Source organism: Sceloporus occidentalis, unplaced genomic scaffold (assembly GCF_023333645.1).
Source record: "Sceloporus occidentalis isolate IW3139 unplaced genomic scaffold, rSceOcc1.0.p SCAF_1, whole genome shotgun sequence".
In the NCBI taxonomy this organism is placed as follows: Eukaryota; Metazoa; Chordata; class Lepidosauria; order Squamata; family Phrynosomatidae; genus Sceloporus; species Sceloporus occidentalis.
Window position 1 is genome coordinate 187,911,065 of NW_028316981.1, and position 18,269 is coordinate 187,929,333.

An 18,269-nucleotide genomic window follows, 5' to 3' on the forward strand; every position below is an offset into this window, starting at 1 on the left:
GGGATATCTCTTACCATGTGGATTGAGGTGGGGGACAACATATAACATCAGTTAAAAGAGCATAGAACACCAATGCATGTTAAAATCTATCAATAAATCAAAATTAAAAATAATCTGGATAGGCCTGCTGGAAGAGACTGGTCTGTATTCCTGCTTTAAAATCAGACAGCATCTCAAAATGACAGATCTCTTCTGGCAGGTCATTCCACAGTCTGTGGGGCAGCTGAAGAAAATGCTCTCCATGTAGCAGTCAGCCTAGTTTTGGGTGACTGAGATAGATGTCTCCCAGAGGACCCAAGTGTACTAGGAGAATTGTATAGGAGATGGAAATCCTGTAGGATGACCTGATCCAAACCATGTAGAGCTTTATAGGTAATATAAGTCATCCTGAGGTGCTGTTTGACTTTAAATCAGGCGTGAAGATCAGTTGACCCTCTGTATCCATAGATTCCACCATCCATGGCTTAATTCCAAAAAGCAAACCTTGATTTTGCCATTTAATATGAGGGACACCATTTTACTGTGCCATTGTATATATGGGATTTAAGCATCCACAGATTTTGGTATCCTGGAGGTGGTGGTATCTTGGAACCAAGCGGATGCCAAGGGACAACTGTAACCAACACTTTTTATTTTAATCTAAAAATAATTAGCAACAGTGGACTGTAATATGGACATTTCTAGTTGTACCAGGAACCCATCTGTCTGCCATATTTTAAACTAGCTAAAGTTTCTGAACTTAGTACAGAGGTACCCCAATGTACAGCGCATTGCTGAAGTCCAGCCTTGAAGTTACCAGTGTGTGCACGACCATCATCATCATTCCTATGGGTAAGATGAACAGGTGGTCTCTTAACTCTTGGGTTTTTCTCCCTGTTACTCCACTTCATACATATTTTATTTGCTCTTCTATTCTTTGAGAACTACAATCCCTGTATGAATAGAGAGATTGAATAAACTTAAAGTTACCACTGTCTTTTTCATGTGGTGTCCCTAAACCGGGAAAGGATGCTCTCCTACACAACACAGTAGGTATGTTTGCATAACTGCCTAATGGAGCAAGTAGAAAGAACAACCATTTAGGGATATAGGCCACTGGAAGAAAATAAGTTTTGCCCAGCTACTTTCAAGCATAAGATAGCAGATTCCTATATTACTTTTGAATAAAAATAAATATCACCACCAGTCTCCTGCTGCTTTGATTCTTATCCAATGCCTGAATTTTAGCATCAAGCAGCCATTTGACTATATCAGGTGGGTAAATGTGGCCCTTCTGATATTACATCTCCCATGAACCCTAGCTATGACATCCAGTCATGATGGATGATAGGCGTTACACTCCAACATCTGGAGGATCCCAGATTGCCCATTCCTGTCCCACCAGTTTAGCTGGAAATCAAAACTTGATTATGAGCCATTCGTCATTATTCTAATGTGCAGCTGGACACATCTTGTGCAGTAGGAAAATAAACCAGTAGGAAACAGCAATATGGATTTTAATCAGGAACACATTTACTTTCTAAACAGTTGAGAAAAAGAAAATGACTTGTTATTTTTCAGTCTTCACAACCTTATAGTAATATATATATTATTGGGAATAATTGTCTGAATGCATGAAGCTTTGTCTAGCCATTTTGGGTCCAGCTTTGTTGCTGCATACATTATTGTTGGAGTCCAACATTCCTTTTGTACACTAGCTCTAAGATTCACTGGCCCAAAGAAAGTACAGATGTTCCTCACCCCTTTTTCCCTCAGCGCCCTCTGGATCCTTCCACTGCCCCCCGGGGGATCTACTGCCCACTGTGGGAATCATTTCCTTAGTCTCCATAGGCCAAAAACAGCTGTGGAAAAAAACAAATTCCTTACATAGGATTGTTGGGGAAAGCTGTGATGCAATCACAATTTGAACAGTGTAGACAACAACAATAGTCCAAAACACTGCAGAAATAATCCAGTTTGAGACCGCTTTAACTGCCCTGGCTCAATCCTAGAGGATTCTGGGAACTGTAGTATTTGTGATACATTTGGCCTTCTCTGTCAGAGAGCTCTGGCGCCACAATTAACAGCAATTCCCAGGATTTCCAGGCCCTGAGCCAGGGCTGTTAAAGCGGTCTCAAACTGGTGTTTTGGATCAATGGACCAATGTTGTTTCCAGCACCTGCTATTCAAAAGGCATAAGTATCATTTATCCACAATTCTGAAATTGGAAATACTTCCAAAACCGTCCCCGTGGCTGGCTGTGAGAGCGACGTTTTGCCTTCTGAAGGTTCACATTTTGGTTCAAAACATTCATATCAATAGAAAATCATGCTTCTTAGTGATGCTCAAAAGGGAGGGCGTTTTGGAATTCTTCCTGGACAGAAGAAGGCTGAAATGGAGGACATGTTTGAAAGGCAGACCACACACACACACACATCCTGATGTGTATGGCCATGGAACCCACTGGAGTGACCTTGGGCAACAAGTCACACTCTCTCAGCCTCAGGGAAAGGCACTGGCAAAGCAAGGTTTGAAGAAACTTTGGCAAGAAAACTCCATGAGAAGGTCGTCATGCCATAAGTCAGAAAAGACTTGAAGGCACACAATACACACACCCACACACACACAGTATATATACTGTGTATGTATATGTATGTATGTGTAGATACCCCCCCCCACACACACACACACATATATATATATATATATACACACACACATGTACACATAATATATATATATACATACATACACATACACTGTATGTACACACACGCATACATATACACAGTATGTACATCTACACAATACACACACATACATACACTATATATATATACACATACACAAATACATACGTACCATAAACAGTATGTACACATACACAATCTAAATACACACACATATCTATCTATACACACATACATACACATACACAATCTAAATACACATACACAGTATGTACACATTCTCTCTCTCTGTGTGTGTATATATATATATATATATAATTTCCTGCTGTGTGTGGCCATGGAAATCCAACAGGAGACCTCGGGCAAGAAGTCACACTCTCTCAGCCTCCTCAGGGGAAGCAATGGAGAGACCCTAGGGGCCGGCCGCCCACGTCAGAGAGGGCTGGAACGCAGGAGGCAAGGCCAACCCCGCAGCCGCCCGCCAGAGGCCTCCCTCCGCCTGGGTCACGTGGCGACTGTCATGGCGGCCTCCATGGCTGCGGGAGGCGGCGGCGGCGGCGGCGGGAGCTTGGGCCAGGCCCGGGCGCTCCGGCTCTTCCTGGGGAGCACCGCCAGGGCCCTGAGGCGGAGGTTCCGCACGGCAGGTGGGTTCCCCGGCGGCCCTGCCTCTCCCCCTCCTCCTTTGCCCCTTTCCCTCGAACGGAGTGCCACGGCTCCATGCCATGCAATTCTGGGAACGGAAGTTGGTACAGCTTCCTACAATACGCATTTGTTGTTGTTGTTGTTGTTGTTGTTGTTGTGTGGCTTCCAGTCGTCTCCCACTCTCATGGGGTTTTCTTGGCAAGGTTTCTTCAGGTTTGCCCTTGCTATCTTCTGAGGCTGAGAGAGTGGGACTGGCCCAAAGTCACCCCAGTGGGGTTCACATGGCTATACACAGCAGCCACTACATCTCCATTATCCCTGTTCCAATCTTTAAAGTGTCCTTTGGGAGAAAGTTAGGCAGAAAGAGTGGCATTGATTGGCACAAGGGCATCATTCAGTACCCCTTTCTGGCTGATTTGAGGGTTCAAACGCCTGCCTCTCCCTCCACACCAGATTGCCCACCCACTAGGAAAAAACTGCCTCAGTGGTGGCCAAGAAAGAAAGAGGTTGGACTGCCATCAGCCCTAGCAAGCATAGCCAGTGATATATGTTGGGTGTTGCAATCCCAACAATATCTGGAGGGCTACACTGGTGTAGTGGTTTCAGTGTTAGATTACAACTCCAGAGATCAGGGTTCAATTCCCACTCAAGCATAAAAAACTCACTGGGTGACCGTGGGCAAGAAGGCACACTCTCCCAGCCTCAGAGGATGGCCATGGCAAGCCCCCTCTGAGAAGACTTGCCAAGAAAACCCCATGAGTCAAAAATGACTTGGAGGAAAACAACAACAACAACAACAAACACATATGCTAACCCTTTGGCAAAGAACAAAAGGTTTTATCCTTGTTCATTACCCTTGTGGGCTGGAAGACCATACAGAAATACTTTAAGTAAAATAAAATGTATATACTGTAGTGGTGAAGTAGTCACAAAAATGTTTCAGGACTGTTCTGGTGGTGTTTCTTCTCCTTTCTAAAGAGCTTTGTCACCACAAATGTCCTTCAGTCTGGGCCTCAGAGCTCCAAAATAACCTTTACGAAGTTGTTTGCTTTGGCAGCCCTGCTCCAAACAGCACTGCTCCTTCCAGCTGCCCAGGAAAGAAGAATTCCAAACTGAAGGGGTTCTACAATGGGAGCTGGAGTAGGTTAGGCCTGTGGTTTGATATGTCAGGCTTGTTTTCAAAGTAACAAACAATTTTTTCTCAGTCTACAATCTACACTGCAGATATAATCCAGTTTGAAACCGCTTTAACTGCCCTGGCTCAGTGCTAGGGAATGCTGGGAATTGCAGTTTATTGAGGCACCAGAGCTCTCTGACAGAGAAGGCTAACCGTCTCACAAAACTACAGGTCCCAGAATTCCCTAGCATTGAGCCAGGGCAGTTAAAGCAGTCTCAAACTGGATTATTTCTGCAGTGTGGATTGGACCCAGAGTCTGTCCACAAATTCCATGGGACAAACATCTGCCACTATGCATTAGATGCCCACAAGAAAGCATTCTGGCTTAGATATGACTCTTATGTTTGGAGGCTTTCATCAAGCTTGTTGGCGCAACCAGGGTGGGTTTGATTTTAATCATGATATAAGTCACAATTTTAACCACTACTCAGAAAGACTCAATTTAATAATTTCCCTCTCCCTCCCAAAAAGGAACTCTTCCTCGCTATAAGCTTAATACAGTGGTCCCTCCACATTTGCTGGGATTTGAGATTAAGAGCCCCTGTGAATGTGAAAAAACCACAAATATAAAAACACTACAGTGGGCCCTTGTTATCCACTGGGGTTTGGTTCCATGATCCCCCATGGATAACAAAATCCATGGATGCTAAAGCCCCATTAAATGTAATGATATAGCAAAATGGTGTCCCTTATAAACAATTGAAAATCAAGGTTTGATATTTGAAATTTATACTTTTTTTGAACATTTCAAACCGTGGATGCTTGAATCCGTGTATAAAAAAAATCCTTGTATAAGAAGGGCCGACTGTATTCTTTTTACCTCAGAACATCAGGGAAGAATACTCGATTAACCGCAACTTCCCATAGAGCATTCACTGCTGCAGCCCCTAAATTATGGAACAGTCTGCCAGAGGAGCTCCGTCTTATCACTTAGTGCCTTTAAGAAGGCACTAAAGACGATCTCTTCTGGCGGGCTTTCCCATCGGATTTGGTATAGTAATGATGATTAAGACCCCCCTCTCTAAGTATGATGGTATATGAATTGATGTTTGGAGATTTTAAGGAATTGGTATTTTATTGACTGTTCAATTGCATTGTATTATTTTAATGATGTAATCTCGCTTTGATCCTTGGAAGAGGCGGGACATATAAATAAAAATTATTGTTGTTGTTATTGTTGTTGTTGTTACCTAAAAGAACATCTCTCTCCAGGTCCTCCAGTGCTACATTATGGTCAACATCTGCCAGAAGTTGATCATAGAGTCATGCTGCAGGACCTACAAATGTCTAGAGAACTGTTTATCTATAAGCCGTTAATTTTAAAAATCTGATTTCAGTTTTAAAAAATTCTGATTGCAATTTTTAAAAATCTGATCTATTTATTTATTTTTAAATCATTGATTTTTTATCTACCATTGTATACAATTCTAAACATGGAGTTTGTAAGAAAATAGTCAGATTAACAATAGGAGTAAACATTATTTTTGTGTCTTCAGAATGTAGACAGGAATGATAGCTTTACCCTTTAAAAATGGCAGACAAACTTCTTTCTAAATGTAGCACTTTTAGGATCCTTTTACAAAATTTGGAAATACAAGTTGAGTCTCTGTCATCTGGAATTATGAAATCCGAAACCCTCCAAAATCCAAAGCTTTTTTCATAGGTGGCTGAGATAGTGACACCTTTGCTTTCTGATAGTTAAGTGTACACAACATTTATTTAATGCACAAAATTATTTTAAAAACCATGTGTGAAATTACCTTCAGGCCTTGTGTATAAGGTGTCTATGAAACATAAATGATTTTCATGTTTAGGCTTGGATCCTGCCGCTCAAGAATTCTCATTAAGTATATGCAAATATTCCAAAATCCAAAAAATAAAATCACACCCCCAACTCAAAAAATGTTTGTCCGGAGCATTTTAGAGAAGGGAAACTCAACCTGTATCTCTTTTTTCCACCATGTCTTCTACCACCTTCCCCCCCCCCCCCTGCATATGGTCTGAGGACGCAATTTCACCTTCTGCCCTATAGAAGGACATGCAGGTCCTGTTAATTTCCATTTGTCCATGAATATGCTCTCTGCATCCTCCTCCATTTGTCATAATACTTAACAGCATAAGTTGTTCATGTATATTTTTGTTTCAGTAATGTGTAGAACAACCCTGCGAGGTGTCCATTTGTTTCCCATCCCCAGTTAGGGAAGAGAACAGTGCCTTGTCTGAGGTCATCTAGCAAAGGAAGTAACTGAAACAGAGACTGCATAGCTCAGTCTTTCAATAGTATTTGCCCAGATGTTGTGGTTTACATTTTGTGTCTTGTGTTTGAAACATGCTGATTTTCTTCCCCATTAAGAATGCAAAAGAAGCTCTTATGCAATTAAGAATGTTACTCTGTCTCTGGCCAAGATAACAAGAGGAATACAATTGTAATGAAAATGTGACCAGCCAGCATTTGTAACTTAAAACAACAAATTGGCCACAAAAGCACACTGCGTTTTGGGTGGACCCCTCCTCACATGTCAAGTTATGCAATGCAACTCATAGTGTAGTATAGTTGGAGAAGTAGTGTAGAGTACCTCAAGGTTATTAGAACAAACAAGGCCATGCATGTTGCAGATGAATGTTGGTAACACTGTGGCTTTTTCCCCTCCAGTGGCCTTTCAAGCAGAAGAGAGCTGTGCTGCAGAAGTGTGAGTATCAGGAAACTTTATTTTTCTGGGATCAAAGTAAACTTAGATAACCTCAGGCAGATGGATTTGTGTACCCCTCTTGTGGACAGTGTAGGCCATACACGTTGTTGTTGTTGTTGTTGCTGTTGTTGTTGTTGTTGTTGTTGTGTGCCTTCAAGTCATTTCTGACTTATGGCAACCCTAAGGCAACCTTACCCTGGAGTTTTCTTGGCAAGATTTGTTCAGAGGAGATTTGTTCTTGCCTTCCTCTGAGAGCATGTAACTTGCCCAAGGTCACCCAGTGAATTTCCATGATCAAGCTGGGATGTATCAGCCAGTTAAATTGTTGCATAACCTCTGAGTCACCTTGCATGGAGAGGCTATAGCACAATTTAACTGGCTGATAACATAACTGATGTAAATTTTACCTTGGGTTCACCCATGTCCCTTCAAAACCAATAGTGTTGTGGCTGTTAGCTGCCCTTGAGTCGATTCTGACATATGACAACACTGTGGATGAGACATCTCAAAGTTTCCCTATCTTCCACTGCTCTGCTCAGGTCCTGCAAGCCCATGCCCATAAACCCCCCCCCCCCCAATTGAGTCCATTCATCTGGTCTATCGTCTTCCCCTCCTTCTTCTACCCTCTACCTTTCCTAGCATTATTGTTTTTTCTAGTGATCTATGCCTGCTCATTATCTGGGCAAAGTATGATAGCCTCAACTTGATCATCTTGGCTTCCAAGGAGAGCCCTGGTCTGATCTGTTCAAATACCCATTTGTTTGTCTTCTTGGCTGTCCATGGTACCCTAAGTACTCTTCTCCAGCATCACATCTCTAAATGAGTTTGATTTTTCTTTCTGTTTGTCTCCTTCACTGTCCAGCTCTCACATCTGTACATGTTAATGGGGAATACAATGGCCTGAATGATTCTGACTTAAATGCTCAGTTGTATGTCTTTAGGATCTTGACTAGTTCCTTCATAGCTGCCCTTCCCTTTCCTAGTCTTCTTATATCTTGACTGCTGTCACCATTCTGGTCAGTGTTTGATTCTAGGTATGGGGATTCTTTAACTATTTCTATTATAATCAATAGGTGTAGATGCACATTTATTCTAAAATAAAAGTTTATAAATGAAACCAGTTAGTTACTTGAACATTTTCTAACCCAGAAGGTTAATTGTCTAGTTTAGAATCCATATGGGCCTGAAGCATGTACTGTTTGTTTCTTCTTAAATTTATTAATTAATCAATTAATTAATTTCATTTCCTCTAATTAACTCAGGGCAGACATAGCTTTCCTTCTCGCCACTCTTTTTTTACAACCACCACCACCACTGAGGCTGACAGTGAGGGGCTGGGCCATAATCACCTCCTTCCAAGAAATCAGTAGGGATTCTGTAAGAGACTGTGTTTGGAAAAATAAATCAATAACAATGTTTTTGAGCTATAGATATAATTTTTATGTAGAGGTTCTTTGAGATCTGAAAATTATTTCAAGGGTCTCAACAGGGTAAAAAGGTTGAGAAAAGCCGATTCAGGCCTTTGTGCAGTCTTGTTTGTGGCTTTTCAGCATCTGACCATCATGAGCAGTCTATAAATTGAGATTTTTTTTTCCTATGTGTTTTATTCTGCTGCAGAGTGAATGTGGTGTTCATAGACCGGTCTGGACAAAGGGTCCCAGTGCAAGGCAGAGTTGGAGAGGATGTGCTCCGCTTGGCCCAGAGACATGGCATTGACTTAGAAGGTATGTCATAAGAACATCCCAGATCAGAATAAGGGACTCTCTAGTTCAGCATCCTGTTTCCAACTGTGGCCTGCCAGATACCTATGGGAAGCTCACAGGCAGGACAAGAGAGCTATAGTTCCCCCTCACCCTTTGTCCCTCAGCAAGTGGTGTTCTGAAACAAACTGCCTCTGGACAAAGAGGTACCCCATGAATGAGTAGCAAATACATGCATGACTGGTCTAAGCTAGTGGCCATCAGCACAGCTTGTGGCAGTGGCTCATCGATGTTACTTACAAGTTCTGTGAAGCTGTACTCCTTTTCCTCTGATCTGAATCTCCATCATCTTCATCAGGTGAACCTGAGTGCCAGTAATATCAGAGAGCAAAACTGGGCAAGAGAAGCCTACTGATTTGCAGGTGTCTGAGCACTACTGTTCCCTGCAGCCCTAACAAAAGTAGTCAATGTCATGTTAGTCTGGAATATCAGTATGCAAAGAGCCCTTGTATCCCCTTTGAGACTAACTGAGAGAAAGGCATTGTATCATAAGCTTTATTACACTTGGTTAATTCCATATATCTAAGGAAGTAGGTCAAGTTCACAAAAGTTAATGCTACAAGTTCTTTTACTCAGTTAGTCTTAAAGGTGCTACAAAATCCCTTTGCAAACCTAAGAGGAGATCTGGGAGTCAACAAAATCTGAAAAACTCAGAGTGAACCACCCATGCTTGGTCATGTTCCCCATTTAGATATGAAAGCATATCTGAGTCCCAGGGGCTTTAGTATTTCCTGGTAGCAAAGAGTCATCATTTTGCCTCATTTTGCTTGCCCTTTTCTAGCTCTGTGGCAGGAATGGACACAGCCTATTGCTCCATGTGTTGTTGGACTGCATTGTGATAGCCAGCATAGCTAATGGTGAAGGATGATGATAATTGCAGTGCTGCTACATTGAGAGGACCATGGCTCCCCTTCCCTCTTCTAGTCCATACACTTTTTCATAAGCCACATGATCGGAAGGGTACACAGAGCCTCCTTTGCTTTCACATGGTGCCTCCACATGGTTTAACAGAAGAACCATCCGGAACAAAAGAGGCTGAACAGTGTCAGTATGCAAGGGCTCATGGTTATTTCCTGCCAGCCTCCTCTGACAGCTCCTGTTTGTCTCCCCAGGTGCCTGTGAAGCTTCCCTAGCCTGCTCTACCTGTCACGTCTATGTGAGCCATGATTTCGTGGATAAGCTTCCATCCCCTGATGAACGGTAGGGAACCTTCTTGGCTCTCTTTCTATGGCTGACATCTGAGGGAGCCAGGTCACCTCCTGAGATTGTCTCCCAAGAGGTGAAGAAATAGGCAGGTATACATCCAGTGTAAAAGGCTTCTATGGCACCCTTCCTTTCTATACTGAGAGGATGCCCAGATCAGCTTTGGAGGGTCTCGTTCTATGCTGCTTTTATCTTGAACCAAATGGTAAATTACTGAGCTATTCGTTTCGTTTTCCTCACAATATCAGCGATATGACAGAAACTTCATGGGACACCCCCCCCCCAAAAAAAAATTAGAGTGTGGTGAGACAATTGCATAGAGCCCATTGCTGCCATAGGGGACCATGTAGTGTTGCAAAGGATGCTTCCATTTTTTTCCTAAGCCTTACCTCTTCCCATGAAACCTAAATTAGTTCTGGCCTTTTGCATCTCATTGCAGCATAGGCAAATCACATGTAATTGTTCTCTACAACTAAATATTTTCCAACCAGTTCTCCTAAGCCACCTGTCCCCATCATATACCAGCTCACCTTCCATATCCATCACTTAATTTTCCTTACCAAATCTGATTTAATTGCTAGCACAGAGAGTTCCAGTCACTGAAATAACTTCAGTTGCAACCATTCTCACGCATGTTTGTTGTCCATGAATTGTAGAGTAAGTAGAGTTTCCTATGGACATAGTGTTTTGGAGTGCGGGGAGGGAATGACACAGAGAAGGGATACAACAAGTGCAACAAATATTGCCTGACATGTTTTGAATATCTTCACTAGTGGAAAGTCTAAAGATAATACACAGATATTTGACATTATATAAGCCACACTATTGTTAAACAAGAGACCCCAGCATCAGGCACCAGTAGAATATCAAGATACTAATAATTTTCTAACATTACCATTGCAATATGTTCCTTAAAGTCCTTTATCCAAGAAAATATAAAATCAGTTAAAATAAAGGACTAAAAGTGTTTTTTGATGTTGTGTGCCTTCAAGTCATCTCCAACTGATGGCAACCCAAAGGTGAACCTATCCTAGGGTTTTCTTGGCAAGATTTGTTCAGGGGTGGGGTGGGGGGTTGCCTTTGCTTTCCTCTGAGGCTGAGAGAGTGTGACCAAGGTCACCCAGTGGGTTTACATGGCTGAACAGAGGATTCAAACCCTGGTCTCCATAGTCCAACACTCAAACCACTACACCACACTGGCTCTCCTAAAAATGTTATCCCTTAGGAATTGACAAGGGCTGCAGTTTTTAGTTGATCACTCAGAATAATTGTTTAAAGACTCAGAAAGTATGTGAGTCACCTTTTCTCAGTGATTATACTGAAATTTGGAAACTCCCTTGCTAGGAAGGACTATTTAGCTCCTTCTCTGATGTCCTGCAGATGTCAAGCAAATACTTTTCTTCTTTCACTATATCTTTAACATATCAAGCTGACTATACAGTTGGCCCTCCACATTTGTGGCTTTGACTTTTGTGGATTTGATTCTTTGCAGTTTTGATTAATATGTTCTCTCTAGGAATCTCCAGGTCCTCCAGCACAACTCTGTCAGAGGGTGACCATAGAGTTGTGCTGTAGAAAACACCTAGAGAAGTTCCTAGAGAAAACACTTCTCTAGGCATTTGTCAGTCTTCCAGCATGAGGCAGATGTTGACCATAGGGCTGCACTGGAGGACCCTGAGATTCCTAGAGAAGTGTTCTTTCAGGTAAAAAGAATAGTGTTTTTAAAATGTTTTTTCCACATTTCCAAGGATCCTTCACCCGTAACCCCAGCGAATGTGGAAGGACCACATTGTTGAATCCAAAGGCATAGTTTTGTTTTTTTCTAGATCAGTATGTAATATCGTAGCACTTTTGAGCTGGAGAGAAAGAAGTTTGTAGTATTTACAAGATTGTAGTATACTATATTTGTAGTCTACGAAAGTTTATACTACAAACTTTTTTCTCAGTTAGTCTTAAAGGTGCTACAATAACCTCTAGCTATATTTGTTTTTTAAAGTGACAGCCTGTCCTGCCATGTTTTAACATGGCTGTTATTTGCTGCTTATTGTAGATTGTGGTCCCCCATTGCTTTTCTTTTTCATCTTAGAATTTAAATTTTACTGTTGGAATCTTACAATTTAAAAATATTGTTGCTGTTATCTTTGTGTTATAACTTGATCACGTTTTTATTTGTGTTGAGATGCCATGAGTGAGTCCCAAAGAAATGTAGGGTATAAAATCAAACAAACAAATAAATAAATAAATAAATAAATTTGACAATTAGCAATATAAATTAGCATAATAATCAATGCCTGGCACTTCTGACCCCTGTCTTCTGTCCCTAGGGAGGAGGATATGTTGGACATGGCACCACTTCTTCAGGAGAACTCACGCCTAGGCTGCCAGATCATCCTTACCAAAGAACTGGAGGGGACCGAGTTCACTCTCCCCAAGATCACCAGGAACTTTTATGTGGATGGGCATGTCCCCAAACCTCACTGATCTCATTACTTGAGATCCCGGGGCTGGACCAGTATCCAAAGTGAGGCTGACCCAAGTTTAAGAAGCAGGCTTCAGAGAGCAATAGAGAGGAGGAGTTAGAGCAGCCGGGATTATTATTTTTCTTTCTTTAAAGAATAAGAAAATAGTTTGCTCCATGAGCAAGAGGATGGTGCTGAGGAAGGATCCACCAAGTAGGAGCCACTCATAATGAGTTAAGTGTTAAGCTTCCTGTGGATGTCTTTCTCTCTATGCCTTCTTTCAAAAGCCATGGCTGGATTAAGAATAAGCCTCATTTATGGTACTTGAAGGTTGCTGAGAGCTGGAACCTTGCTCCAGCTGTGCAGGCATCAATGGAAGAGATTTAATGGGGAGAGGAGAGATATCTACACAGTAATTGCAGCCTTTCAGAAAAGAGATATCAGGATCTGTGCAGTGAGTTTTGACTGCATACAGGGGGAAAAACATGATTTACTCTGACAAGCACTTCAGCTGGAATTCTCTTTAGCTTTCTTGTTCTGTTTTCTTCTGTTGTACAAGCAATGCTTTAATCTACACAGTGGCCTTCTTGTCTCTCATCTATCATTTGATTGTGGGAAAATGGGTATATGTTTCTGTTATTTAATTTGAGTCTCCAGATAATTAGGGGAAGGAAGTATATGTGCTTCAGTTCCCTTCTGGCTTGTATCAGTAAAGATATCAAAAACTGTTGCTGTCTTTGCCTTCATAAACAGTATGGTGTATGCAGAATATATCACAAAGAGAATCTATAGCTTAGTACTGACCAGGAGTATATATGTATTACTATTCAAAGACATGCATTACGTAGCACCTTTGGGGCTGTGTGAAAGTAGTTGTACCATGAGCTTTTGTGGATCTGGTCTTGCATCTGAGGATGCAAACCAAGTCTACGAAAGCTTATGCTACAAATTATTTCACTCAGTTAGTGTCAAGGGTGCTACAAGATCCCTTTGCATATGTATGCTTATGATAAAGAAAAGGGGTGATGGGTTAAATCCCTTTTATTTAAAGTTACATAGTCTACCCCAAAGCCCAAGGTAGATCTCCCAATATAAGGTGGGAAAAGGATTGAACACTGTTCAGTTAATACAATAGTAGTTGTTGAGAAATAAGCTACAGAAGCCATTTACCTAACATTTTGACACTTGCTGGAGTTGGCAGATTTCTCTAGACTAGAAACGAGGAGCCTGTGGCCCGCCAGAGTTTGTGGGGCTATATTTTCCATCATGCCTGATCACTGCACATCAGGTCCTCCATCCCATGTTGCCCTTTCACCTGTAGCCATTAAAGAAGTGTTGGTTAAACTTTGGCCATTTCCCATACAGTAGCTGCCTGGATTTTCAGCCTCTGTGCCTTTTCTGTCATCTCAGCAATTCGAATTTAACAAAGGGTGTCATCAAGGGGAGCTAGCAAGGCAGAGGGAGAGATCCACAAGTAGAGGTCTAGTTTGTGTGCCTTCAAGTCATCTCTGACTTATAGCAGACCCTAAGGTGAACCTATGATGGGATTTTCTTTGTTTAGAGTAGGTTTGCATTTGCCTCTGAGTCAGAGCGACAGTGACTTGCCCACGTTCACTCAGTGGGTTTCCATGTCTGACTGGGGATTCGAACCCTGGTTTCCAGAATCATAGTCCAACGCTCAAGTCACTACATCACATTGGCTCTCAGAGTTCTAGTCTACTATCATTAAGGTTTTATCAGGTGTTATAATCCCTTTCTAAGCAGTGTTGGACATGTTATTAATTTATGAGGAGTCCCGATGGTACATCTTGTGACTCCTGAGGCCAGTACTTCTTTAGCTGCACCAGACAGTGATGGCTTCATCTGTTTCTCCTGACTTTCCTGATGCCTACTACAGCAGGCTGCTTCATCCAGATGCACGACAAGACCATCCCTGGTTCTGATCTCCAAACCACACTGCAGAAATAATCCAGTTTGACAACACTTTAACTGCTCAGTGCTAGGGAAGTTTTGTGAGACACATAGCCTTTTCTGTCAAACTGCCACAATAAACTACAGTTTCCAGGATTCCAGTCTGAGACTGCTTTAATCCAGTTTGAAACCACTTTAACTGCCCTGGCTCAGTTCCCTAACACTGAGCCAGGGCAGTTAAAGCAGTCTCAAACTGGACTATTTCTGCAGTGTGTTTTAGACCTGAGAGAGCCTTTAAATGTGTTTTTTTTCCCTAGTAGCTGTGTGACTGACAGCCACGCAGGTAACTGACCATGGGGTATAGAGAATATTCAGTGATAATGGGCATAGAGTCAGCCACCTTGAGATATTTTGTCCTTCTGTGAGAACAAAAAGACCAATGCCTTCCCTATTTTTTGCCATTTTTAGTTGATACTGCATGCATTTTCACACCAAAGATGTTTTCTACCTAAAAGACTGGCAACATTTCTCTCCACATCCCTACCCAGGGTTCAAGGAAAGGTAGCCTTTAGTATGTTGTGTGTATAATCTGCTTCTCACCAGTACTGGAGGGCTTGTTTAAGAGCTGAAGCTGATGAAGGAACTCCCCTTGTAGACCAAAGGTTTCCAAACTTTTGCTCTCCACAGTAAGACAAATTGATTCTCTGGCAAACTGCAACCCATTTTTCCTCTGAAGCAACAAACTATATCTATTGAGCAGGATCTGAAGATTCCTCCTGGAAGAAAGGTGAAACACAAGAAAAATAAAGGAAGAAAGAACAGGATCATAGAATCGTTGAGTTGGAAGAGACCACTAGGGCCATCCAGTCCAACCCCATTCTGCCATGCAGGAACTCTCAATCAAAGCATCCCTGACAGATGACCATCCATCCTCTGTTTAAAGACCTCTAAGGAGGAAGACTTCACCGCTCTCTGAGGAAGTGTGTTCCACTGTTGAACAGCCCTTAGGAGTTTTATTAAGACTGTTGAAGTTTCTTTGGAGGAGGCGAATGTGCAGAGAAGGCTCATTTAGACCCTATTCTGAAACACTAGGACCAGTCACTATCAGAATAATCTACCTCACAACTTTCATAGAATCTGAAGAGTTGGAGGGGGTCTCAAGGAGCATCCACTCCAACCCCCTACCATTCAGGAATACAGAATTAAAATACTCCTGAAAAATTACCCTTTCAACCTCTTATCTAAAGACCTTCAAAGGCAGAGAGTCCACCACCTTCTGACAGTCTATTCCACTGTCAAAAAGCTCTAACATTTACAAAAGTTACTTCTAACGTTTAGCTAGAATCTGTTCTCTTGTATTTGGAACCCATTGGTTCGTGTCCTGGTCTCTGGAGCAGCAGAAAACAACTGACCCTAAGGCAACCCTATCATGATGCTTTTTTGGCAAGATTGGTTCAGGTTATGTTTGCCATTGCCTTCCCCTGAGGCTGAGTGCATGTGACTTGCCCAAAGTCACCCAGTGAGTTTCATGGAGGAATGGGGAATCAAACTGGTCACCAGAGTTCTAGGCTGCAACCAGACTGCAGAAATAATCCAGGTTGACAACACGTTAACTGTCATGGCTCAATGCTATGGAATCCTGTGGATTGTAGTTTGTTGTGACACCAGAGCCCTTTGACAGAGAAGGTTAAATGTCTCCAGAAACTACCATTCCCAGAATTCCATTGCACTGAGCCATGGCTGTTAAAATAGGGTCATGCTGATTAATTTTTGGGATCTGGATGCAGCAGTTCCTCCTAATGTTGAGGTGGAATCTCTTTTCCTGTAGTTTGAATCTATTGCTCTGGGTCCTATTCTCTGGAGCAGCAGAAAACAAGCTTGCTCCACCCTCAACATGGTACTTCAAACACTTATACTGGGCTATCATCATATCACCTCTTAACCTTCACTTCCCTAGGCTAAACATTCCCAGCTCCCTAAATCATGGTTTCCAGACCCTTCACCATTTTAATCGCTCTCCAGCTTCTCAACATCATTTTTGAATTGTGGTGCCCAAAACTAGACACAGTATTCCAGGTGAGGCCTGACCAAAGTAGAGTGGCACTATTACTTCCAACCCCTATGCCACAAAAATTACAAATCCTGGGATTGCACAGGGATGGAGCTTCACCACTTTCAGGTGCTATCAAACCGTATGACCTTTAAGTGTAGGATGGGATTCTCAAACTTTGGTCCTCTAGGTTTTATTTTAAGACTTCAATTCCCAGAAGCCCTAGCCAGCTTGGCCAACAGTCAGGAATTCTGGGAGCTGAAGTCCCCAAAATCTGGAGGCCAAAAGTTTGGGTGCAAATGCACCCTGATGCCCTTCCTTCCCCTGAGGGTTGGAGGTACCCAACAGCTGTAGGCCTGGGCTTCCCAAGTGATGCTGTATCTTCTTCCTCCTGGTTCCTGGGGGGCTGTGAGCCCTCCCCGGCTGCTAGGCCTGGGCTCCCAGGTGCAGCCACTTAAGGAGCCCTTGGCTGGCCCATGGGGCTGGCTAGCTAGCTAGCTAGCTGTAGGTTGGATCCTCCCTTGCTCCTGGCCAGGGGGATCTGGAAAAGGGAGATCTTCCCAAGCCTGAACCCTCTTTATCCTCACTTTCCTTCTCTGGATCTCTCAGTATGGCGGAGGGGGAGCTTTTCGTGGAGGGGCAAACCCCGGATTTCTCCGTCCTCCAGGAGTTGCTGTGTCCTCCTTGCCTGGAATCTGAGCCTTGCAGCAGCAGCAGCAGCAGCAACAATGCTTTACTTTGCAAACCGAGGGTCGTCGGTCCAGAAACAGCCTCCATCAGAGAATCCAGGTTAGCTTCTCTATCCTCATTGGGGGGCTCTAGTGGGTCAGGATCCGGATCAGGATCTCTCTCTCTCTCACACACACACACACACACGCACACACACACCCTAGATCCAAAATCATTACGATTTAATCCGGAGCAGCACACACTTGATGATGTGTATTTCCTTGTTGTGTGTTTATTTTCTATTTTTATGCCGCCTTTCTCCCTGGAAGGAACCCAAGACGGCTCACAAGATTTATATATGTGTGTGTAAGATATATATATATATATATAGGCAAGCCACCTTGGGTTCTGAGAAAGGCGGCATAAACATGAACATAAACACACAAGTAAATACACACAGAGAGATAGATAGATCTTACCTATATATATCATATATATATATTGTCATTTTACCTATATATATCTTACCTATATATATTGTCTTATCTTACCTATATATATCTTACCTATATATATATTGTCTTATCTTACCTATATATATCTTACCTATATATATTGTCTTATCTTACCTATATATATCTTACCTATATATATATTGTCTTATCTTACCTATATATATCTTACCTATATATATTGTCTTATCTTACCTATATATATCTTACCTATATATATATTGTCTTATCTTACCTATATATATCTTACCTATATATATTGTCTTATCTTACCTATATATATCTTACCTATATATATATTGTCTTATCTTACCTATATATATCTTACCTATATATATTGTCTTATCTTACCTATATATATCTTACCTATATATATATTGTCTTATCTTACCTATGTATATCTTACATATATATATATATATATATATATGTATATATAGGTGATAGGTAAGATCTATCTTAACGACGCAGGGCAGGAGCATGCGACTTCATTTTCCTCACCTGTGGAAGCAAGATGAAGGATGCAT

The 18,269-nt window shown here is 42.0% G+C and overlaps 1 protein-coding gene across 1 annotated transcript; it reads left to right on the forward strand.

The window, feature by feature from the left end:
• Positions 1 to 3,185: 3,185 nt before the first annotated feature.
• Positions 3,186 to 13,345, forward strand: FDX2 (ferredoxin 2). Its single transcript, XM_089487207.1, has 5 exons — positions 3,186 to 3,313; positions 7,142 to 7,178; positions 8,796 to 8,902; positions 10,051 to 10,138; positions 12,466 to 13,345. Exons 1-5 carry the CDS (start codon positions 3,190 to 3,192, stop codon positions 12,620 to 12,622), a joined length of 513 nt encoding a protein of 170 aa, XP_089343333.1. The 5' UTR covers positions 3,186 to 3,189; the 3' UTR covers positions 12,623 to 13,345.
• Positions 13,346 to 18,269: the final 4,924 nt, after the last annotated feature.

Bases quoted from the DNA above. Each gene is read 5' to 3' on its own strand.
- FDX2 (XM_089487207.1), top strand. From the start codon at position 3,190: ATGGCGGCCTCCATGGCTGCGGGAGGCGGCGGCGGCGGCGGCGGGAGC. The intron at 8,903-10,050 runs GTATGTCATAAG...TTGTCTCCCCAG, and splicing joins ACATGGCATTGACTTAGAAG to GTGCCTGTGAAGCTTCCCTA. The intron at 10,139-12,465 runs GTAGGGAACCTT...TTCTGTCCCTAG, and splicing joins CTTCCATCCCCTGATGAACG to GGAGGAGGATATGTTGGACA.